Consider the following 23,883-nt stretch of genomic DNA (forward strand, 5'->3'; position numbering starts at 1 on the left):
ACACTGGGCGATGGGTGACACAGCCCCGCCAGGTCATCACCCCCGGGCGCCACAGTGAACACGTTCATTCTGCTGACTGACATCATTTTGGCAAGAGCTACTAATAACCAACGAGATCCGCTAACAATTAGCGCAAGATGCTCTCGAATGCCTTTCCTTACGCAACCTCAAAAGCAAAAGCTGCCACGTTCCTCTTTTCCATTTCTCTGAGCCTAAAATGACACTATGACCAATTTGGGGATGTTCTCTTTGGAGAGGGGGAGGCTTCCTGGAGCCTGGCGGGGCTTTTTCATGTATATATTGGGAAAAGCAGGTCTTAGCTCAGGCTGGGGACACAGGAAGGCTGATCCACGCTGTCACCTGTGACAGTAACCCCAGCAACAGCTCGGCTGTGGCAGAGGCAGGAGGATGCTGACTCACGGCTGCTTCGCTTCCACAGCTCACCCTGCAGAAAACGCTGCGCTGCAAGAGTCTCGCTACTCCTTTCCTCCCCTGAAAAATAAAGGAAGAAACCTCAATTATAAATGAACACATCAAAAAAAAAGTATCAGTGAATACCAAGCAAAAGTTTCATTCCACGAAGGAATCAATTTCGGTTCAAAAGGCAGCGCCCAGCATTAATTCGCCGAGGTCATTGCAAACAGAAATGACTCCCGAGAAGGAAGGTTGTGCTGCAAATGTAAATCACTGAATTATTAATAGCCTGGAGATGGCAAGAAAGGGGAGAAAACTCGAGAAGACCTTCTTAAAAGAAGAATTCTCCCCAAAATGACTGAAAGTCCCTTCTCTCCTTTGACCTTATTTCTTTGTCTGCCACTTGCTTTCTATTTCTTTTTTTAACGCAAATCTTGTGCTTTCTCCACTTTGTTCCCCTTCTTCTCTTGGGGAAGCACAAAATGAGACCCAGAACAGGCAAGAGAGAGAGGAAATAGTTGACTTCACCTTTTTCTCACAGCTCTGGCTCCTGATAAGGTCGTTTTGGCCGGGGAGCGATGGGAACACGGGGAGATGCTGGTGGGACTCGGACCTGGGGCAGGTTCCAGCATCCCGGGGACAGAGCCTGGGGACACAATTCTGCAGCTCCCCCTTGGGAGCAAAGCTATGGACACCCCTCCTAAAAAACAGGCACCTCGGTGATTTTTTTAATTGCAAAAACCCCACACAAGGTATTGTTATTATTATTATATTTCAAAAACCTCCCATTTCTGCAACACGCGCCCCCACGTTCAGCCCTGCAAATCAGGGTCACGGAAAAGCCGGGAGGCTCAACTCACCACCCGCATCTGGGTCTGGTTCAGCCCATCATTCATTATTTCATTAAACAGATTATTTGGGGACTATTTCCCAAAGTGATGCTCAACATTTTGGGGAAAAAGGGTCTCATCCCTGCTGCCGAGGCTCTGAAATGCCCTCAGGTGATGGCGCCTCCATCTCTCCATCTGTAAAATGGGTCGCAGGTATTGAGCTTCCTTCATGGAGCGCCCTGAAATCTGGGGAAGACATGATTAGCATGGCAATTATAATTATTTACACCACCCTAATGGCGTCTCAGAGCCCATCATGGTTGTGGCTGGATTTCTAACATTTGTTAGAAAGAGATAAAAGCTTTTTCCGCTGGATGGTCTGAAGGCTTTCAGGCTGTCTTTGATGTGCTGTGGCTAATAGCCCCTTCATTTGATTCATTTTCATTTCTGCCATCGGTCTCTAAGAGCTGCCACACAGACTTTGTGAATGGATTGGAAGAGACGGAGCAGCAACCCCCCCAAAGCCACTCCCGTTCTCATGAACACAAATCCCCACAGGGCGAACTCCCAGCCCCGCGCTCGTGTGCGACGAAGCCGAAAATAGCAACGTTTATGATAATAATAATAAATAATGGGGCGGGTGCCAGAAAGCATGAAGTGCCTCCAACGGATTTTGTGTGTGTGTTTGTACGTATGTGTGCGGGAAGGTCCCAAAATGCAAGTGACAGCAATAATTGAGGCTTTTGTCAGAGCATGAGTGTTGGAATAATTGAATCGCTGCCTTGTTACATACGGACCGATTTAGACCCTCATTATGCATTTGGCAAGTACTTAGCATAACGAATCAATTTAAAACGGCACATGAGACTCAAGTAATTCATAATGAAACTCCAAATCAAGATTACAAGGCAAGACTAAGCCTCCCCAGCTCAAAGTGATGGGATGGAGAGGCAGCTGGTGATGAAGATGAGGGTGGGGAGGAGGCTAAGAAAGGCTCGAGCCTCTGCCACCGCCTCCCGCCTGCCCTTGGCTCAGTCATTTAACCCTCCCGGAGCTCGGGACCCTCATATCAAAGTGGCACATGTGACACTTCAGTCCCAGAGAGTATTTCATGTCTGGCTCCTTTCACAAAGCCCTGTGGTCACTGCTGTGTCCCCAGCTGTGTCACATCTTCTCTCTTGCTATTCAAGAAACAGCCCCAAAACAAACAAGTTTCTTCTCCTGAATTTACCCCATAAAAGCCCCTTTGCCACCATGACATAGAAGTGGCTGCAGCTCTGTCGTCCCTCTCTGCTGAGCCACAACACATCCCCGCCTCCCAAACATCACGCAGTTTAACCAGCTTAAAACGGTGAGATGGGGAAGAGGCATCAGATGAGCTGCGTGGGCGAGACCGGGCACCCACGGCAGCAGCAACGTGGAGACGAAGCACATACATCCCGAAAGGCTTCACCAACATCCCTACACACGCAACAAATCCAGCACGCAGCGGCAAAACTTTGCAGGAAGGACCCGGCTGCTGCCCAGGAGGCACAGAGCAGGGCAAAGCCCGGCCTAAGATGTGCTGAAGTCCGGCTTTACGCACAGAACACATCAGAGAAACATAACAGCGCGTCCTCATAGCAGCTGTCTGCTAAGGCTTTACCTCTGTGCGTTTTAGGAATTATCCAGCTGGGATTAAAAATACCTCCCACTCCTTCATATTTAAATATAGGTTTTCAGGCTAGCAAAAAAAAAATAGACAGAGACAAGGCTTTGCTCAACTAGAGCTGAATAATTAAGGATGACTAATAGGATGTACTGTGGGAAAGCACAGAAGAGACTCATGTCAGAATGCAGACCCTGGCTGATCAATCCTATTGTATCCAGAGCACAGGGCAGCTGGGGTTTCAGGGGTACCGCTGCTCCCACTTCACAGCCTCTTCCTTCGGAGGCTCCAAACACGCGGCTTTGCTCTAATATCATGGGTAAAAGATGAGTTTGCTGGACTGGGAGCACCCGCTTCCTCCTGTTCCTCTGAAGGGGTCCCCAATATTCACCCAGATGGGAGGGCTGGGAACTCTAATGCTACATAAAATACTTCCTAGGAATGAAAACCAGAATGAAATATTCTGATTGCATCCAAGTTTGGTCCATCCTTACAAATTTATTTAGAAATCCCCAGAAAAGATTGGGAGGGGAAAAAAAAAATCAAAGGCAGAAATAATGGGAAACGAAAAACTCGGTTTACATCCAGCTCTAAGGGATGTGCTGCAAACACAGAGTCCTTCTCCAGCGAAAACACGGGATTTAGAGCATCTTGAGCGAGACTACAGAGGTTTTTGGATGGAAAATGAAATTGGTTACCTCATCCAGAGGATAACTGGGACACGGGGGAGGGTGGATGGTGTGTTTCATAGAAATTAATGTGCCCCAGCGGTGGTTCTTCACTGGTATCTTGTAAGCTGTAACCAGGTCCAAGGAGCCAGGTCCTCTGTGGACGTGCACAGCTGGTTTCGGGGTCACGATGCCCAGACAGCATGGGATTGGGGCATCCTCTGTGGTTCCAGCAAGTCCCCAGGTGTCACCCAGAACCAGAGCAGGTTTGTAGGTTGTCACGTAACCTCCTCCTGCCATTTGGTGGCTTATATAGGACACGCAGCCCCGCGGGAGGCTCCAACGCTGATACAGCATCTCCATCACTGCGGTTTGTGCTGCGACACGTTCGTTGGCAGATGGATTATCTGGGCCAAATCCCACACTCGGGGATACCCAACACATCTCTCGATGACTTCATTGAGCTTTCTCATTTTGCCAAGTGACACAGGCGGTGTGACCCTGGGGTCTGTGTGCAGCTACCGGAACCGTGTCCCATGTGTCCCCAGCAAGCTGTCCCTGCACACGGCACAGGGATGGCGGGGACGTCCCTCTCAGGGTGACAAGGATTGTGTCCCTACCTCAGGCAGAAGGAAAAGGATGAAGGGGGGATGTTCATCAGCTCCCCAGCATGGGGGTGGTTGTTTTAAGTTAAAGAATGGGTGAAGACAGATTTCAGCTCCTGCTTGTTGTACTGAGCATTTATCCTGAATTCTCCCCAAAGCCCAGATCCTGAGAAGAGCCAAAGCCCAGCTGCACGTGTTCAGCTTAGGAGCACAAATGATTATAAACCTTTTCCTAAGGAGAAGCTTCCCCTTGCACCCCCTCACAGATCGATGGCCCCTTGCTGTGGGGAGGAGATGACCTTAATTCCAGCTGTCCCCTCCAGCACAACCTGGGAAGATGACGCAGCCTGGAGATCCAGCTGTGCCTTGCAGCATATGAGCCGGTGCCTTGGGCTTCATTAGAGCATCCTGCAAGACGCTTGAGCCTACCAGATCCAGACACACAGCTTAGCCCACTTTCTGATTGATTTTTTTTTTTTGAGATGCAGATTTTTGAATGAAAAAAGCAATTTTGCTTCAGAAGAAAACTTTAAGTTCACTTTACATGCCACAGCCCTCAGCACTATCCCACAGCACACACAACGATCACAGCCATCCGAGCTCAAGGAGCTTGTTTCTTACCCTATTTTAACACCAACTGGGCCCAGGTGGTGGAAAGACAGAGCAAGTGCAGCCAGTCAAAGCTGCTGATTTGTTTGTGTCCTTCAATTTTTTCAATGCTGAAGCTATTACTTTTGATACATCCCAGGAAGATGCTGCACCGCTCTTCTCGGGAAGCGCCTCCGTGTGTTATCCAAACAGAGCAAGCTCAGCAGTGACCAAATCCTTTCTGGTTCTTGCATTAATCCCCACTCTCTCCATTTTACCTAATAATCTCTGCATTGCTCTATTTAGACTGCTCTGCTGACCTCCAGCTACACAGGCTCCCCTGCACTGCCCGTCTAGGAAAGCCAGGGATTAGACTTGTGAATTTTTCAGTCGTTCAGGCATATACCCAGGTGATGTGTTAAAAATCCTGGCTTCAGATTCACAATCTGTTCCCTTTTTTTTCCCCTCTCCTGTTTCTGGAGACTGAAAACAGTGTGAGCTGTGGGGTTTGGGGGACAAAACCACGCCAGCAGCTCCCAGCCCCATCTGCAACGCTTGTCACCCAGGAGCGATGCCAAGGACGAAGAGCTGAGGATCCCCTGGGTGGCCTTTTCACGCCTCATCTCACACTGACCCAACCATAAATATGTAAGAGGAAAAAAAGGCTATTTTTAACCATCACTAGGTGGACGGGAAGGTTCACTTGTGAGGCTCCAAGACCAACCTTTGCAGGCCCAGGGACTGGAGCTCAGCCGAGCGTAACGAGTTCATCCAGAAAACCTGCTGCCCCTGGTTATCAGTGCTGCTTTAATACAGATGCCACAGGACACGGCTCTCTGCTTCGTTAGCCACGATGTCTGTCCTCAGGGAGGCTGTGAAGACACACAGACACCCCACCTGGTCCCTTGACCTGCACGTTTAGCCACCTCCCTACACACATGTAGAGCCCCAAGGCTCCTCAAATTCTGCTCAGGTGCCTGGGGGTGCGTGTGTGTGTGTGTGACGAGCATGGAGATGTTTTCCAGAAAGCAGAAAACCTCACTGATTTCCCCAAGTCTTCCCCCAGACGTCTTCAGCTCCCAGCCAGACTCTTACACAGCCGTGTGCATTAAAATCAGATGCAAATCTCCCCACTGCAGAAATATCTGACGGATACAAGCCTTTGTTCCCTCCCAGGCATAATTGCAATTTGAAGAATGCTCTCCTCTAAGAGAAATGTCTATTTAACCTCCACGTTATCTGGAGGTGGTGAAACTCCATATGTCCATCTGCAGCAGCTGATAGGGAAACACTGAAGGAAGCCGATACCATCTTTCATTTCTCATCAGTAACCCCACGGCTCGCCTGCTGCCAGCCGGCTTATTTTCCATTGTATAAGGCACCAGCTGCATCCTTCCGGGCCCTAACAGCCCACTTTGAGACCTATTCAAAGCCTGTCATTTCTACCAACATCGTTAACGAGAAGATTTGGGACAAAATGTTTTGCACCTTGGGTTTTTGTTCATTTTACAGGCACAGCTGGGAGAAGGAGGTTTGTTTTTTTTGCTTTGCAAAGGAAGCCGCTAGCAGAATGACAAGACTTTGTTCTTCCTAGGGCGCTCCGAGAATTGGCACTTCCAGAATTCAAGTCCTTAGGAGGCCATTCAGACCCAAGGCTGTTAAGAAAATTGATTATAAACTCCATTAAGCAAGTGGAGATAAACCGAAGCATTGTTGCCAGCCCTGCTTGCCTCCAACCGACACTCCCCAAAGCCTGAGAGATCTTTGAGAAAAACCCTTCCTGCAAAGTTCTGCAACATGGCTGAATTGTCCCAACACAGAAACCTGGGGCCAAACCTTCGATTTGGCCCCTGCCTCGATGGGATGTCTATGACAGTCACGCACTATTGGGCAGCCTGGCTGTGGCAGAACTTGCACCCAAACCCTACACAACTACTGAAAGACCACTTTTGTTCCAAAAAGCTGCAGTTGAAAACGTTAAACTTGCTTCAGAGAGAGGAAACTGAGGCACAAGGTTTCCTCCAGCAGCCTCACATCAGGAACCACAAGCAGATCTCTCACACCTGACCTCGGCGTCCGGGCCACTAAACCACATGTACCTCTTTGCCCAGCAAGGCACACACAGCTGCTGGGGAGCTGAACAGCAGCTCCTTTCAGTTGGGTTTGCATGAAGGTGGCTGAATTCTCCCCATTTCCAGAGCTCACGCTGCAGCAGGATCTATTCCCAACCCAAGCGCCCGGCCAACGTCACCTCCCCAGGTGTGTGTGACGCACCAGCACGCCTCTATTTTAAGGTGCTGCTGTGTGACGGCTGAAGAGGTGTTCTGCTTTTTCCAAATCTGCAGTGGTGTGAACGCAGCGTTGGGGAGAAGCTGGAGACGGGCGCTCCACCACAGTGCAGTCACATGTTCAGCCCTGCAACAGAACGCTCACATTGTCAAGCTGAGTCCTCACCGAGCCGTGGAGAAAGCAGCCATTCCATCCCAAGTTCCCAGTAACATACAAACCTCCATCACCCCGTGGTGTCACCGGTGCCTGATGACACCATCTTAAAATCACAGAACAGTCTGGGTTGGAAGGGACTTCTAAAGCTCATCTACTCCAAGCCCCCTGCAATGAGCAGGGACATCTTCACCTAGATTTTCAGCCACTTCTACCTGGAGCCCACCACCCGAAACCACTCATGAAACTCTGTGCCCAGCTCCGAGTTTGCTGCTCCCGTCCCGATTCCAGCAGCTCTGTTTTGCTTTCTACCCACCTGGACACGCAGCTGAACTCAGAGAGGGAAGGTTTGTGCCCCACCAGCCCTGTCATGAGAAGACACATTGTGCTGAGCTCCCTCCTGGCCAGGAGTTATTTGTCTTCTGGCATTTGGGAGGTTTATTAACGCAGAAGCAAAACTAAGCGGACAATAAACCCACAGTGCTAGAGCAGCAGCACATGTTGTTTCAGGAAACTTAAAAATCCTGTCAACAGCGACTTCAGCCCAGTGGTGGTTAACCCTGTTCTGGTGAGCATGGTTGTGTTTATTTTTAATAATAATTCTTCTACTAAATATGCAGTGATTGGGGGTTGTAGAGACAGGAAAGTGAAAAAAAGGGCTATTGAACCTGCAAGCCCAGGCAGGGGCCTCCACGGTTTTCCCTATCCTCACCAAAATAATCCTAAAAACAAGAAAGCACTTGTCTCCCCAGCAGCCTATCCTTTCATTTGGGGGTCCCACAAACCCTTGGCAGATCTGAGAAAGCAAAGGAGAAAGCCCTAAACACCGACCTGCCTCTGATAACCAAGTAAACCCACATTTATGGGATCAGCTCAGATAATCTCTGGTAAACGCAGTTTTGTGGCACCACGTTTGGATTCAGAAAACAACCAAGCATTAAAAAACCAGGACAAAGAGCAGCGGTGCTGGTATTCAGATGGCAGCAGGGAGAGGCTGGGAGGGCAGGTAAACACTAAAATCCAGAAATCAATTAAAAATGGAGTCTAGGGGAGAATTTATGGTAGATGCAGGTAAACCCCAATGGGGAACCCCAGTAATGCCCAGTCCCCCCAGTGCAGCACTGCTGCTGGGGAGAATTAAGTTAATAACTCTGCTGATGGCCCAGACACCCCGGGGATATCCCCAGTCCCCCCATGTGCTCCAACACCTCCTGCTCTCCGCTGTGCCCCAGCCTGCACGTCCCCCGTAAGGGATCCCACAGCGGGTGACGCTCCTTTCCCACCTCGACACCCAGGCTCTCAAAACGCACAGAGCGTGACACCATCCAGCGCACCCGAGGCCACATGAAGAATGCAAATCCCTTCTGCCAGCACGGCTGGACGCGTTTCAAACCCCACGAGAGCTCACCTCAGACAGTGCTTTCCTTTCAGGTCTGCAGCAACTGATTTTCTTGCTTTAATGTGATTTGACGTGACTTTTTTTTCCCCCATGTACACTGTCTGTCTTTTCCTCTCTCCCTCTGGTTTCTTGATCGCTGCAAAGCTGTCAGGCTCATCCTGCTCCACAGGAGAAGCCAGAGCTCTGCAATATCAGGGCATATGGGGGATTTTCACAGGAAGAACTATGAGATATTTTCTTCCCTTTAGTTGCCAAAGGGGGGTTAGCTGCTGCTCCCTTCTTTCCCACAGGGACAGCTTTTCACAGGGACTACATATTTCCACAGCACCTTGCACAAGGACGCCACAAATCACAGTAAAGTCCCCAGAAAATCCAGACCTAGGGTGCTGAATAGCAAGAGCCACCCTGTGACCCTCCGCTGCTGCTGGGGTAGAGATGAAGGGTTACACACGGTAACCCAAGACTCACGACCAGTATGGCTTGAGACTTATTTTGAAGACAAACACCTTCCCCAGCTCCCGTCCCCTTTGCCACGGCCCTTCTCAACAGCAACAGCGCAGCGAGCGCAGGCTCGGCGTGCCAGATGGTGGACCTTGGGGCCAGCAAGCGTGGTTGGATTTAATGCGCTGAACAATCCCGTCAAAGTCCCGGGCCCAGATCCTACATCTGCTCCGGCTGCCCGCCAGCGCCTGCAGCCAGACTCCATGGAGTTCCCTGCATGGAGGGAATCCCCAGCACGACACCGATATCCAGGGTGGCGAGAAAACACAGGGCTCAGGCCGGGAAATCAAGCTATTCCTGTAAAAGCACATTGGGGACATGCTATCATAGACTTGGAGCTGGGTTAAGTGACACATGGGGCCACCAGCCAACGTCAAGGCCATAAAACAGGGCTAGGCTGCTGCTCCGCTCTGGCAGAGGCTGCATATTGGTGCTGGTGACACAAGTGGGCTCAGATAAGGCTGAAATTGCCCCATTCTACGCACCTCACTTTACAGCAGTGTACTGCAGACCCCCCAAAACACACCTGCAGTGCCAGCAAGCACACGAGCCACCATCACTGCCCGCGTTTTCATGCTCCATGTATACATTTTCTAGTCCACTGCAGCAGGATGGAAAAGTCCCAGGAACTCCAGGTCTGGCGTCCTCCCAGCGCGCCAGGAGACCCGTCGCAAAGGGAGCACGATGGAGTTGTTGTGGATGCCGAGTGTGGCAGGATCCTTGATGCAAGGCACAGCGTGCTATCTTTAGAAGGAACACATGCTATGCACGATTCCTTCTGCTCTATTTCCTACATGAAACCCTTCGCGGTGCACGCTCGCAGGGGTAGGGAGGGAGGAGGGGGTTCCCGTGTCCCACAGCTAGTGCTAACATGACCAGTCAATGAGCAGCAAGCAGGTTGGTGTTTAAGCTATGATACCATAAAACACAGAATCACAGAATGGTTTGGGTTGGAGGGACTTTCCCAGCTCCCCCAGTGCCCCCCCTGCCATGACCAGGGACATCTTCACCAGCTCAGGGTGCTCAGAGCCCCGTCCAGCCTGGCCTGGGTGGTTCATCCACCACCAATCTGGGCAACCTGGGCCAGGCCCTCACCACCCTCAGGGCAAAAACTTCTTCCTGGCTGGGGTCCAACCTCTGCTTCCCAGTGGAGTGTTTTCACTGTTAGACTTTGCTATAAAATGGGACGAAACTGTATTGCCTGCCTTGCAGAGTCTGCAGGAAAAGTGCTGATGGTTTTTGTGGGATTTGGGTGTGATCTCAGCCTTCTACCTCACAGTCCTCCTGAGACTCAGTCATACGGTACCCCAGTCTGCAAACCACAAAGAGGTCAACACAATGCAGAGACGCTTGCAGCTCTGCCAGCCAAGACAGCTTCACCATTTCCCCTGGATTTCAGGGGCTTCCATGCTTTATGGGAATCTGTTCCCAAAACACATGTCAGGGCAAGCATTTGTACCACCTGGGAGGGGGGTCCGGGGACAACTTAAACCCTAGCACAGCCCCAAAGAAGAAACAGGAGTGAAGGGACACCCAGACTCTCCCCACACACACACTCCCTTCTCTGAAAGTCTTTTCAGGCTGCTCCCACCTCTGGGGTTCACAATTGAGCCAAACCACGTGAAACAGAAAGAAAACATTTGGCAAGGACTCAGAGGCTGCTCTTCTGCGCTGCCAAAGCCCATCAGAGCCACCTCCGTGCAGCACCGCACACAGGCGCCCACCAGCCCCACCACGGCTCCGGGGCACGAGGAAAATGCGCTGCCAGAAAAGCGAGCGGAAACTGCCCAAAAATCCTTGGCTCCCGGTAGAGCCAAGGCAGGATTTTTAAACAGCAAGACCATTCTCTCTATTAAAAAAATAGAGAGGTGGGTCATTTATTGTCTCCAGTGAATGTAAGCCCTGGTGCGTGATGTCTCAGAGGGGTGACAGTGCTGTCACCCATAATAACCTTGCCCGCTGCGTGCTGACAGTCACCCGAGGCTCCGGCAGGGCTGGGGACGCCAGGCTGGCTGGCGAGACAGCTCGGGTGACTTCTGGGCTGTTGCACAGCAGAGGGGACGCAATCACAGTTTATTGCAGTAAGAGGATAAATTCCTGTTCTGCGAGACGCTGCTCACCGCAAGGTGCCGGCTCCTGTTAACTTCGCAGGGTTAAGCGAGGGGGAAAGCGGGAACTCTGCGCGTGGATCCAAACTGCTCCACGCACTTGAACTCAACCGAAACAAGGAGGAGAAACTAAACAGGGGAAGAAGGGTGCTTGATTAAATATTCATGTGAAAAAGCATTACTCTCCCTCATAAATAACGAAAATATGTTCCTTCTCAATTAATATGCATCACTACTAAGTCATTTAATGAAGCCAAGCTCTGTCCCAGGAACCGAACGCTAATGCTTTCTGTCAGCAACACGCAGTAGCACTCTGAGATTACCTTTCAGTCATTTTCTTCCTGATTCTCCCCCCAGGGTGGTAGTTCTCAGCCTGTGTCTGTCCCGACCAGCACAACACCAGGACCCAGAGCCACAATATGTAGGAAAGAGCATCACACTAGCAATACTGCTGCAGCAGGCAGTGCTGCCCATCCCCAGTGGGTTGGGTTGTCTTGTTTTCTTGACTAGAAGTATGAGCAGTCCCTCTTGCTGGCCTACATTAGAACGAGGATATTTAAAGACTTAAAAAGAGGAGAAATTTGGGGTCTTTTTAGTCAAAGAGTCGATGATGGACCCTGTGCAGCCTGAAGCCCATGAGCACCTTCTGAAATCACCATGCTGGCACCATCCTCCTCCTCTCTCAACTCCTGCACGAGAGAGGAGAGAGGACAGCAGGAGCAGGAGCAGTCACAGCAGCTTTACAGGTGAGTATTTGAGCAAGTTGTCCCATTTAATCCCCAAAATCAGGCTTGCACAGCCAAAGGGCAAGGCATAAGCCTCATTCCTACCAACAGGTCACACTACACAGCGCTTATGACACCACAGTGCAAGCAATTGTACAAATCAACAAATAATAGTCTCTTGTTTAAAACCTCCTTACACAGGTTCCATTCAGGAGGTCCTGAAATTGATGGATCCTAAATTTTCTTTCGCCAAAACCTTGTGTTTGCCTGAGAGAGCACGCGATGTTACACAGTAGGAGAGCCAAGAGCGATACTTCTAATCCTGCATTAACAAACATGACTCACCCATTTATTTTCACTGGTATGTTCATGGTTATTTTAAGCTTTGTCTAAAGAATGCCAGCTACTGTATAATAACTGGAATGAAAGATGGCAGTGTTTTTATTTTGCTTTACAACTAAAGATTTATTTTTAGTTCCTTAAAAAAAAACAACACTGAAAAGAGAAGCTGGCTTGTAAATCATTTTAAAGGCTTTCGCACCGATTTCCTAAAGCAGATCCATGTGAGCAAGTCCCAACTCCAGGCCAGAGTCGCCACCAGCAAAAACTGGTGGCCCAGGTGCCACCAGCCCTGAACTCTGCTCTGCACTTTCCCTGGACACCCCTGGCAAATCCCACCTCACAGACGAGGGTTTAAGAGATAGGACTTTGCTTTTGTTTAGTTCATGCCAAAAGCCCTCCTGCCTTTCCCCAACAGGCCATACGCACACAAAGAACGCGACGCTTACACCAACACAGCACCAATTTCAGGGAGACTTTTGAGTTTATATATCACAAGAGGAATCAAAAATGTCACAGGTGGATTATTTGGGTCTCCATTACTCTCTACTCCTCAAAAGACCTCAGCGTGCCTATCCCTGGGCCACCCCAGGCTCCAGACCCCTTTTTGTCACACCCCTCCCGCAGCAGCACGGCCACTCCTGCTGATACCACCCCCAGACCCCACCGACGCAGCTCTTGCTGCACTGAAGCGGGGTAAGATTAATTCTTGGCACCCCGGCTCCATCATTGCAGCGCTCCTGTTGTGCCAGCTCGCAGCCCGGCGCGTTTCCCACCTGAGGTTACACCATAAGCTCGTCTGGGGCGGCCGTCTGCTCCGCGCGGCTCCATCTGCTCCCGCAGCGAGGGGCTGGGTGTTGTCTGGGGTTACGGATGGTGAGGAGGATGCGAGTCCTGCGCTCTGTTCCTATAGACAAATCGACGGAGAGAGCACAATTATCCAGAGGTCATCCTTTCTGCTTTAAAAGTGGGGAAAAGGAAAACAACGTGAAACACTCGCCCCAGAGAAACCGGTTATTGAGTAGTTAGAGCCCAAGGTGCAATGAGCTCACTAGGAAAAGAGCAGGGGTGAAAAATCAGGCCAGTGCATTAGTCTGAACCACAATTTCTGCTTGGCAACTGCTGGAAAGAGGAAAAGCAGCGTGTTTGACAAAAGGGGCTGAACTTTATCTGAACAAGGGAACAACCAGCCACACAACCACATCCAACCATCCCTTCTCCAGCCTCCGATAACCCCGAGTAAACACCCTCCCATCCCTTCATGTCTCTTTCCCACCTTCCCCAGACTTGTATTTGGAATAAATCCCCCTTTGCCCTCCCCAGCAGGCAGAGGGATGACGGCCCCTGTGCCTCTGCTCACAACCTACGCCCAGGGTGCTCACAGCACGGATGCTTCTCTTGGTTTTACTCCCTCACTGCATGTTTACACACCAGCTCGCCCGGCAAAGCCACAATACACTTCTGCCTCTGAACAGAGCAGAGCATCCCTAAGAATCTCCCATCAGAAAGTCACTGTCAGGCTTCCAGAGCCACAGACGCTTCCGCAGCCGTTTTCTGCCCTCTTGTGAAGCTCTGCAGAAATCCAACCACTCCAGCTCCGCAAGCCCACGCCAGCTTGTTTCCCCTGCAGAGCCCTGAAGAGATAACGACTGTCCCCAAGCCACATCGCTGAAGATTTCCTGCACATGAATTAAAGGTTTTAAGTACCATCACCCCCCAAAAAAGAGCATTGCTACCAGTTCTGCGACAACCCACACCAGGCTTGACTGTTTTATCCTGCACTCAATCACTTTTAAAAGCCCTGAGCCAGGAGACTCCCCTGTGCATGGCTGGCCTGGGCTGAGACAAAGCTGTCACTCCCTCTATCCAGTCAGGGCTTTCCCTGGATCCCATGGAATTAAAAACTGATCAGTCTATAGATTAGAAAAAGCCCAAGCGTGTCTGTGTGCTCTTCGTCCCAACCAGCCAGCACGCTGCAGCGTTCAAGCCTCCCTCCCCTTTTCATAACCTTATTTTTAGTGTTGCCTGCACAGGACACCAGGATTTGGTGGTTTATCCCAGGGATATGGCTGAGAAAGGGCAGGGATGCAGGGAGCAGCCTGGGGCTCAGCGTGTTCCTGCCTGCTGAAGACAAAAGGTATTTGTCCAGAAGGAGCAGGAACCTTTGGCTCTAACCGGCTTTTGGTGCCAGCATGGGCCGGACCAGCATGGCCCAAATTTCCACTTCAATCCTGTGTCTCTCCTGTTGGCCACATGAAGGGACAGAAGGGACATGACTCATCCAGAAAGGGGGACAGGGCATGGACAGAAGGGGAGGTTGGCTGCCTGGGCACATCATGCTCCGAGCACACCCCCTCCCCTCACCCCTAACTCCACCATCTGATCAACAAGTCATTTTCTCATTCAGAGAGAACGGTCCATCTAGTGCCAACCCAGCCCAGCCAGATGGGTCCCTCCATAAATCCACAGCTGCAATTCCCCCTGCGCCTACAACCTCCAGCGTCCCTTCTTTACGACAGGGCAACTGAGTCACAAAACGGGCTGTGAGCTGAAAATACCCAGCCCTGTTAGAGACCAGAGGATTCATCCACATGCCCCAGCTGCAAAAGCCAGCCCAGGTCAAATTCCACATAGCAACTGGCATTATCCTCCTTCCCAAAGTGTCAGTGACAGATGCCAAAAGCTCCCTGGGGTCTCTTTCATCTTCCCGAGGCATTTAATACTCTCATATAGATTGTTACTGGGCCCATCAATTACTTGACTTTGGCGTGATGACGCAACACAGAACGCAGGCTGCACAGCTTTTAAATGCCACGGACATAAGGACAAACTCATTCCATTTGGTCTCCTCCAAACATTTGTCACAGCCATTGCAGGATTGTTCCTTAAAATGTAGGGCTTTTTCTAGATTGCGTGATTGCATCCGACAGCACGACAACACCATGTTGAGCCTTTTCCCTTCCAAAAGCCACTTTTCATCACTTGGGCTCTGAACCACGCAGGTGCTGCCAGGGAGCTGCTTATATCGATGCCGGATCCATCCCAAAATGTGACAATTGAAGTGATCCAGCACGTTCAGAGCCACGAGCCAGATGGCTCAGCCACCCTGCTCCCTTCCCAGACAAACACTCAGCGACTCGCAGCCCAACCCGCTCCGACAAGCCAGACAGGAGGAAGGTCAAACCATCTGTTTGCCGAGAGCTCAGTGCCATATTTAAGTACAAATAGTTTAAAGGCTGCAAAGCTGACCTTAGACTTGCCCGTAATTGCTTTAGTCTTGCTTCTGTTGCGTCCGCAGGAGCTTGCAATCGCTTTGGATACTGGAGCTGAATGGCCAGAACAGAACCAGCAAATCACCTGACACCTACAAAGAGCAGCAGGACATTTATCCTCATCAAACTGTCACCCCCTCAGCAAAGCATTGTGCCCCAAGACTGAGCCAGGCCTGTCTGTATGCTCAGAACTGGGAAAAGACTCATTTATTTTTCATTATTTAAGCTTCTGAAGCCCTTATTGCTAAAATATTTTGAAATCTCCCTGCAGCTTCCATCCCTTCCCAGAGCAAAGCAGCTGGTGCCTTTCATCGCCAGCAGCTGCATTTCAGAGTCTGCAACTGCTGCCAAGTGTTTGGGGGAGCCCTGAGACACACAGGCCCATCCACTCACACTTATTAATCCCTCCTGCAAACAACGAGACCTTTCTTTTCGAAACCCAGCACTCCCACACCTGAACCACGGCCTGAGCCTCCCGGTTTGACCTCCTGGCCGACACCACTTTCAACAGGAGCACTGGACTATATGACCTTCATCTGAGCTCACTCAACCTCAATTTTTGGGCTGCTATTCCTAACTCTAAATAGGAAAAATTCTAAGAATCCATTTCTGGCCTGTAAGTCTTGTTTGTTCACTCACCATCAAGGAAAGCAACTATAATACACAAACAAAGGGCATGTGCAGAGAAACCTCAGGCAAAGCCTCCCTCACTCCCCCAGGCCCTGGAGGCCTCTTGGTGGCCCCGGGAGCCCCAAGAGCTGGTGAACATGAGACTTAGATTTCATCGCACCAAAATACACACAGAGCAACTTAAGAGTGAGGTCTAACGTACAGCGGAGGAAAAAAAAACATATAGATAGAAAGAAACGAGGAGAAAAGGCCTAGTGCCTCCGCCGCACCAACTCATCCCGGCCGCAGCGCAGCGCCGCACTGAGGGGCCGAGGCTCCCCCGCCCGCCTTTTATAACCGAGGGGGCGGGGCCTCCTGACCTGACTCTTGCCCTTCTCCAAGATGGCGGACACGGCAGACGGGGGCCTTGCGCATGCGCCCGCCGGCAGCCTTGAAAAACAGGTGGAAGGGTGTATTTGGTTTGATGGGTTTTTTTTATTTTTGCAGTAAACGGATTTTTTGGTGTCATATTTAATCCTCTCTGTGAGGTGACAGGCCACCTGTGAAGTCAGTGCTTTTCACCGTCATTAGGACGGTTCACCTGGCTGCTGGAGACGGTGACGTCATGTCACGTGCCTGGGTGAGACACTTGTCACATGACCAGGGAAGGGATTTTCTGATCTTAAACATAGTGTGGGCTGGGGGGGTGGGGTGCTACATTCCTGTTGCAAAAAAGGGGAGAAAAAAGTGTGTTGGGTCACATTCTGGGAGCTGCTCAAGTCACAGAAACACCAATTTTTAAGGCAAAGTCTAAGATCGACCATTAATCTTTTTTTTCCCTACTTATAATAAAGGTTCTCAGTGAAATCAGTGGCAAAAACGTTGATGGTGGGAGGCAGCGAGGGATTTGGCTCCTGGGTGGGTGCTGGATGCTGGGCGGGCGGTGCAGGGTGAGCGTGGCCAGCATTTCCCCCGGCGTGGGCAAGTTCAGACCCCTCCGAGCCGCACCTGTTCATGCTCCTGGTTGGGTGCACCGGGCTGGGGAGGCGCCCAGGAAACTCCTTAATTAATCACGTTATGGACTTAGACACAAATTAAAAAAGCGTTCAGCTTGCATGAAGGTGATAAAGAGAGACATAAACTGGTTTTGCCAAGATTAGACTCTTACATGGGAAGATCTCGACCCAAAATAAAACTGTTATCTTGAATTTCTACAGCGATTCCTTTCTCCATCTCAATCCTTGGTGTCTCACTGTAGGAAATGCTCCATTTCCCTGGTTTGGACTCTGCAGTATCACAGTTTATTATCAGATTATTCACAGAAACAGCAGGGCAGAGAGCCAGGGTTGTGTGGGGCAGCAGGACACAGGCTCTAGGCTGAGGAATCCTTTGGTTTGGGGACGCTCTTGTGGATGTGAACAAGAAGCCAGAACTTGCACCGTTCTGTTCCAGGATGAGGACACAGCCAAGGTTTAATCCCTGCTCACCCCAAGAGAGGAAACGGACTCCGAACAGCAAGCGACAATATCTCAGTTCTGGAAATCCTTCCTGGTCCTGTGCGGGGTTTGGCCCTGCCAGGGTTCTTCCAGCTGTCACGGGGTGTTTAGATCAGTGTTGGGCTCTGCTACAATCAGGATGAGGAGATTTCGGGAGGTGACTCAGCTGGGATGAGCTCAGCCCCGCCTGACCGCTGCCTCCCGCCCCAGCATCCTGCCTCGAAAACCTTCCCCATCCAGGGTGGTGCACTTAGAGCAGCCAGATGCTGCCGTCTAAGGGGAATTATTATAATTTGTGCTATAGATGAGGGAAAAAGGCTTTTCCTTTTTCCTTTTCCTTTTTTTCTCACCCCCGGGAGATGTCATTTCTGGACATCCAGTGGGCTGCGTGGGAAGCAACACACCCACAGTGGGTTAAACTCCGCATGGCACGGCAGCACCAGCTCATCCGCTGCACATTTAATGTGTCTGTCGGTGTATGTGCTGGTGCCCGAAGTCTGACAAACGGCACATCTGATTAGAAGACATGAGGTTGTTTCATTGTCCCACACAAATCAATTCCTCAAAGTCTTTCTCTTGGGATGACTTGCACACCAGTATGTGGGTGAGGATGCCAGAACGGTGCAGCCCTGGGGTCACGGTTTTGGTGTTGCAGAAGATGTGGAAAGAAATGTTTGGGTCTGGCAATAGTTCTTTCCCCTCTGCAGTTCAGCAGTGGGATCTGCAACACTCCAAGGAGTGTGTGCAAGGAGCTGGGGTGTAAACTGGATTAACACTGCACCCACGGTGCTGGGACAGCGGGAGCTGGGGTTTCAGTGGAGCCCACAGCCCTGTTAGCACCAGCACGTCCAGCACAGGCGCTGCGCGACCGTCAGGGTGGGTTTGCATTGATCGGGGCTCCATCCAGCCCCAAAACTCACCCAGCGCTACCCCAGCACACAGCAAGAGAGAGGGAAACATCTCCTGGGTGGTTTTGGAGCCTCCTTACCTGGAGCCACTGGGTAGATTTCCATGTATCTCAGAGAAATCTATCCAAGTTTGTGTTGGGCAGCTGCTTCTGCTCCTGCCCGGCTTTCAGTGCTGTTTTTCCCCGTAGCACTTTCCCAATGTCTCACCCACCTGCAAGACGAAGGCGGCTTTGCATTTCTGGATGGGCAATCAGCACATCACCGTGTTTGTCAGACTTTTTTACCCCCCTCTTTACTTCTTTGTTGCTCTACTGAGCCCCCAACCATTTAGGAGGTGGATTAAGCCACAAGTTGTTACCTGGACTCTGCATTTTCACCCTTTTGTAAGCAAACTCAAGCCCTGACCTTGTGAAATCCGGAGAGCAGCTTGGGCTGTGATTTATTTAATAATCCAACCACCTTCTCCACTCCCTGGGTGGGGATCGGTACAAACGGGGCAAGGCACTTTTGAGCAATATCTTGCAAAGCTCTTTGTTTACCAGGGAATGTTTCTTGATCCTGACATCCCAAGAGGCTGGAAAATCAGGCTGGGACCCCAGGGTGCTGCTGGAGCACCCACCAGCTCGGGGAAGGAGCTTTTCTCTCTGGAGGACTCACACACAGCCCTGGGCTGCGTCCCCAACGCATCGGGGTGACACGGAGCACCCTGCATCGCGGGGCTTTCACCCAGCGCACGCCTTACAAACACACTGCAATGTCATAATTTCATTTTAATGGGCGGCCTTAGGCATTAAGACATCGCATCACTCACCTCCGCCCACGGCTGTTCTTTCACGGGCTGTTTGCCTTAGAGATCTGTGGCAAGCAGAGGAGCTATAAGAGAGCACGAGTGGGGTCAGGAGCAGCAGCAGGTTGGGAGCAGCCACAGCGAAGCTTTGCCGGGCTGTAGGAAACAGAAAACCACTGAATTTGTCCCAGGCAGTCGCTTTGTTGTGGTTGAGTGCTTGTTGTTCGCAGAGGGGATGGAGGAAAGTGGAAATGAGGGCAGACCCTTCTCTATCCTGTTCAGAGGCTGCAGTTTCTTGATAGTGTATGAAGCCGGAGTGGTCGCTGCTTTGCGGGAATTGGCACCCGACATACTGAAATCTGCATCCAGGATCTACGGGGCATCGTCAGGAGCGGTTGTAGCTACACTGATGTTGTGTGAGTGTGATATAGGTAAGGACGATGTGCTCCGTTTGTTCTGTGTCTAAAGAGGTGCAGTGCCTGGAGGTTTTGGCGTTGCGCAAGACCGTTTATTTCAGTTATCCTTGGCCAGTGGTTAGTTCCTCAGATTTTTACATAACTTCTTTAAGAGTGGGAAACATGGGTAAATTAACCAGCGTGGAGAAAACAGACTAGGTATCATTATTAAATAAGCCATCTCATCTTATTAGTTTGAATTAACAGTAAGCATATTTGGGTAAGGAACAGAATTTCCCTCCCTAATAAGGCATTTGGGGTTGTTGGTAGATTCCCAAAACACAGAGGGGAAAGAAAATATTGAATATGGAGAGGATCACTATTGCTGAATATTGACTATGGAGAGGATCACTATTGCTGAATATTGACTATGGAGAGGATCACTATTGCTGAATATTGACTATGGAGATGATCACTATTGCTGAATATTGAATATGGAGAGGATCACTATTGCTGAATATTGACTATGGAGAGGATCACTATTGCTGAATGTTGAATATGGAGAAGATCACTATTGCTGAATATTGACTATGGAGAGGATCACTATTGCTGAATATTGAATATGGAGAGGATCACTATTGCTGAATATTGAATATGGAGAGGATCACTATTGCTTCTGCATGAAATAAAAAGAAAGGTGTTGTCACGGGCCTGAGAAATACATCAGGGGGCATAGATGCAACAGGATGAAATGTTGTGCAAAGGCTTCCTGTCAATTTTTGCCTGTATCTCAAAATAAAAGGTTAAGATGTCTTGTGGAGGAAATGGAGAGAAATCGGAAAAGAAAACAAAAAGTTCTGTGTCCTGCAGTATTGAAGCTCCTTGGAAAATCTGGGTCTATTCATGAGAGTTTCAGCCCTGAGGAACATAGCGGCTCTTTATGAGCATTTACCAGGACGGTAAAATGTCCCTTTAGCATGTAGAAGAACAGCCCAGAATGTACATAAATAATACCACAGGGGATGCGGACTGATGGCTTTGCTCTTCCCTAGAGGAGGTGAAGCTCTCCTACCTCCGTGCGGTGAAAACCTCTTTGCCGAGATGTTTTCCTGGAGGCAAAGTACTGAAGATGCTCAGGGATGTCCTGCAGCAGCACCTGCCCCCGCGCGCCCACGAGCTGGTGTCGGGGCGGCTGCACGTGGTCCTGACGCGCGTGCGCGACTGGAGCAGCGTGGTGGTGTCGCGGTTTTCCTCGCGGGACGATCTCATCCAGGTGCGGTAAACCTGGGCCCTCGCAGCCCCCGCTGCGATTTCACCCAAGCGTGAAGTCGTTTTGGGTGGAAAAGACCTTTAAGATCGTCAAGTCCAACTGTTAAGCCAGCACTGCCAAGTGCACCGCTAAACCCGGTCCCTGAGAACATCGTCTACGTGTCTTTCAGACACCTCCTTACCGCCCTCTGAAGCCACGCAGGGTCTCACGCTGAAAAGAATTAAAAAATCAGCCCCTGAGTGAATTACCTACAGGGCCTGAGGATGCAGGGAGCAAAATGAGACATTTCACAGGTGTCCTTCCTGCTTCTCCACCCCTGGCTGTGGGTACCAGACGCGGTCTGGTCCACAATAGTCGGTGGTGCTGAAAACCCAGCCATGGGTCCCCATTTTGGCATTTGCAGATGAGCCTCCATCCCAAAGCAACAGGTTTTCGTGGCCCTTTTCTCAGCCCTGTTGGGGATGTTCATCTTCCCCGGATTCCCCGCAGCAGGGACTCGGGCATGGATCCCGGAAATCCTTCTTATATCATTCATTTCCAAGGTAGAGCGTAGAGCAGCTCGAGCTGGTATCTTCTGAACAGGGACAGTCAGCAGAAAAAACACTTGGACAATTCTACCCCCGCAGCCCCAGTTCCCACCCCCGTGTGACACCCGGGCCCAACGGCAGAATCAGAGTCTGGGGTCTCCCCGTTCTTCAGCAGATCTCTCCATTTTTGTCAGGCGGGCATCAATCAAAGTCCTGACCTTCAGCTGCCGTTTTACACCTGCAGCTGGAGAAAATAAGTTCTTGGCAAACAAACATGTTGTTCTGTCAGACGCCGTCCTGGTCCTTATCTCCCGCATGCATCCCGCAGCTCCCCTCACCTCCCAGCTTGAAGACTCCGAGGCTTTTTTTACTTAATGAAGCAGAAGGTTCAAAGGTTCTCATCTTGCAGAAGTCATGCTAAGTGAACTTCTTTTGCAAAGTGAGTTTTATAGGATTCTAACGAAGCTCTGTAAGCAGCAGCATAGCTGATGACTCGATAAGCTCGGGTGGTCTGTGCCCTGGCACCTCCGTGTTTCCATCTCGCCCACAGGCCGTGATGTGCAGCTGCTTTGTCCCTCTGTGCTTTGGGTTTTTCCCTCCTGCGTTCCGCGGGGTGGTGAGTAGCCTTGTGCTCTGGAGACCTTGTCCCGGGTCAAGCCAAGGGCCCCCAGCCCGTGTCCTTTCCGCAGTGGTGGCATTGAGTATGTTCATACCTGTGGTTGCCACCAAAGCTGCTTGGTGCTGTGTTCAGAAGCATCCATGGGGTGCTCAACTCCTTTCTCCTGCACTTTCTCCCAATTTGATTAAAGAGCAGTTTTTCGGCTGGAAGGGAGGAGGCGGTGGGTGGACACCTGGAGCACGTGGGACAGGGCTCAGGGCTGTTCCCTGTGAGGGGGTCTCTGTAGCGCCGGTTCCTCAGTTGAGTTTGGGATCGGGTGGGAAATAAACCCCAAGTGCATGCACGTGTGACATATCACTCTTCTGTCCAAAAAGAGGAACGCTCATTGTTCCTTGTTTTCTTTCCTAGCGTTACGCCGATGGGGAGCTCAGCATGTGGCAGAACGACCTCGCGTCCCGGACCACGATCACCATTTCTGCTTTTGCTGGGGAGTACAACATCTGTCCCAAAGAGAGCCCGGCTGCCTTTTTCACTTTCCAGTTCTTTAATTATATTTTACAGATATCAAAAAGGAACATCTGCCGCTTCCAGTATATTTTTCAGCTTCCTACATGTCAAGTGAGCTGCTATGACAGGTACCCAGAGCCATGGGGCCCCTATGGCTGGTCCACCTGCCCTGACTGCCCCCTCCTCCCTTTAGGTTCTGGAGCAGTTTTATACCCATGGCTACCAGGACGCAGTCTCCTTCTTAAAAAGACTGAGTAAGTGACTGGGAGCGAGGAGCAGGTGCGTCGGGTGCTTCTCTTCCGACGCTGGTGAGAGATGCTGCCAATGCATCTAGTGACCGGGGCAGCGGTCCCTGCATCCCTGTCAGGATTATTAGAGTCCCATCGTCTCTGTGGCCTCTCCTGAAGCTCCACTGACGATGTCAGGTCCCCTCTTCTCTGCCACACTGGTAGAGCTTTCCAGGAACGCAGGTCCCAGAACCTACACAGAAGTGTCGGCTTGTGTGCTCGTGTGATGTTAGACTGATAAGCCACTGAGGCACAAAGCAGCGATATGTGGTGGTCCCTGGCCCAGAAAGCCAGCTCAGATCAGCCCTGCGCTGTGCTCACCAGTCGCCCCGTTTTCCAGTCAACCCTGGTCGTGTCTCACGTTGCTGGGGACCTGGTAGTTGAGCAACAAGCAGTGAGAGCTGGATTCTCTTCCCACCAGGTGAATTTGGTATAAATTACCTTGATGAGGGCTTTATGCCTTCATTGGCTAATGATTCGTGTCGGAAAGGTGAAGGGACCCTGCACGGGAAAGCAGAAGCAGGAATACTTGGCTGCAGAGCCCCCAGCCCTGAGGATGTCACCAAAGAGAATGCAGGGACCATCCAGGCAGCAGATGAAGTGGAAGAGGAAGCCCCACGCCGCCTTCTCCACCAGCAGAAAGGTAGAGGAGCAGCTCTTCCTTCACCCCATCAGTTTTCATTAGCTAATTAACAGTTGCCCACTGCCGAAAGGGGCCGGCTGGGTTTGTGCAGGAACAGGAGAGTCCGCTCCTGGGTCAGTGGTTGGTAGTGACGCCTCATGTGGAACCTGGTTTGGGATTGAGGCTTTAGGTCAGAAAGGCTCTTTGGAGAAGTAGCTCTTTCTATGAAGAAAATCATTTACTCAACTTGCAAGGTAATAACAGGTTCTGCCCACACATCATTTCGTTAAGGGTGAGGGAAGGAGCAATGTCTCAAT

General features: G+C 50.7%; 1 protein-coding gene and 1 long non-coding RNA gene across 2 annotated transcripts; one reads left to right on the forward strand and one right to left on the reverse strand.

Annotated features, from left to right (window-relative positions):
- Window positions 1-241: 241 nt before the first annotated feature.
- On the reverse strand, window positions 242-15,617 carry LOC309448065. Its single transcript, XR_014185719.1, has 4 exons — window positions 15,517-15,617; window positions 13,781-13,946; window positions 13,044-13,174; window positions 242-492 (listed from the first exon to the last, which is right to left on the reverse strand). It is a non-coding gene; the product is annotated as an uncharacterized lncRNA (long non-coding RNA).
- A 3,957-nt stretch (window positions 15,618-19,574) lies between these two features.
- LOC309447968 (omega-hydroxyceramide transacylase-like) lies at window positions 19,575-22,919 on the forward strand (the record flags this gene model as incomplete). Its single annotated transcript, XM_082069111.1, has 4 exons — window positions 19,575-19,770; window positions 20,787-21,007; window positions 22,559-22,768; window positions 22,851-22,919. 4 exons carry the CDS (start codon window positions 19,575-19,577, stop codon window positions 22,917-22,919), a joined length of 696 nt encoding a protein of 231 aa, XP_081925237.1.
- Between the last annotated feature and the right edge of the window lie 964 nt (window positions 22,920-23,883).

This window comes from Streptopelia decaocto, assembly GCF_964273445.1.
Source record: "Streptopelia decaocto genome assembly, chromosome: 19".
Lineage (NCBI taxonomy): Eukaryota > Metazoa > Chordata > Aves > Columbiformes > Columbidae > Streptopelia > Streptopelia decaocto.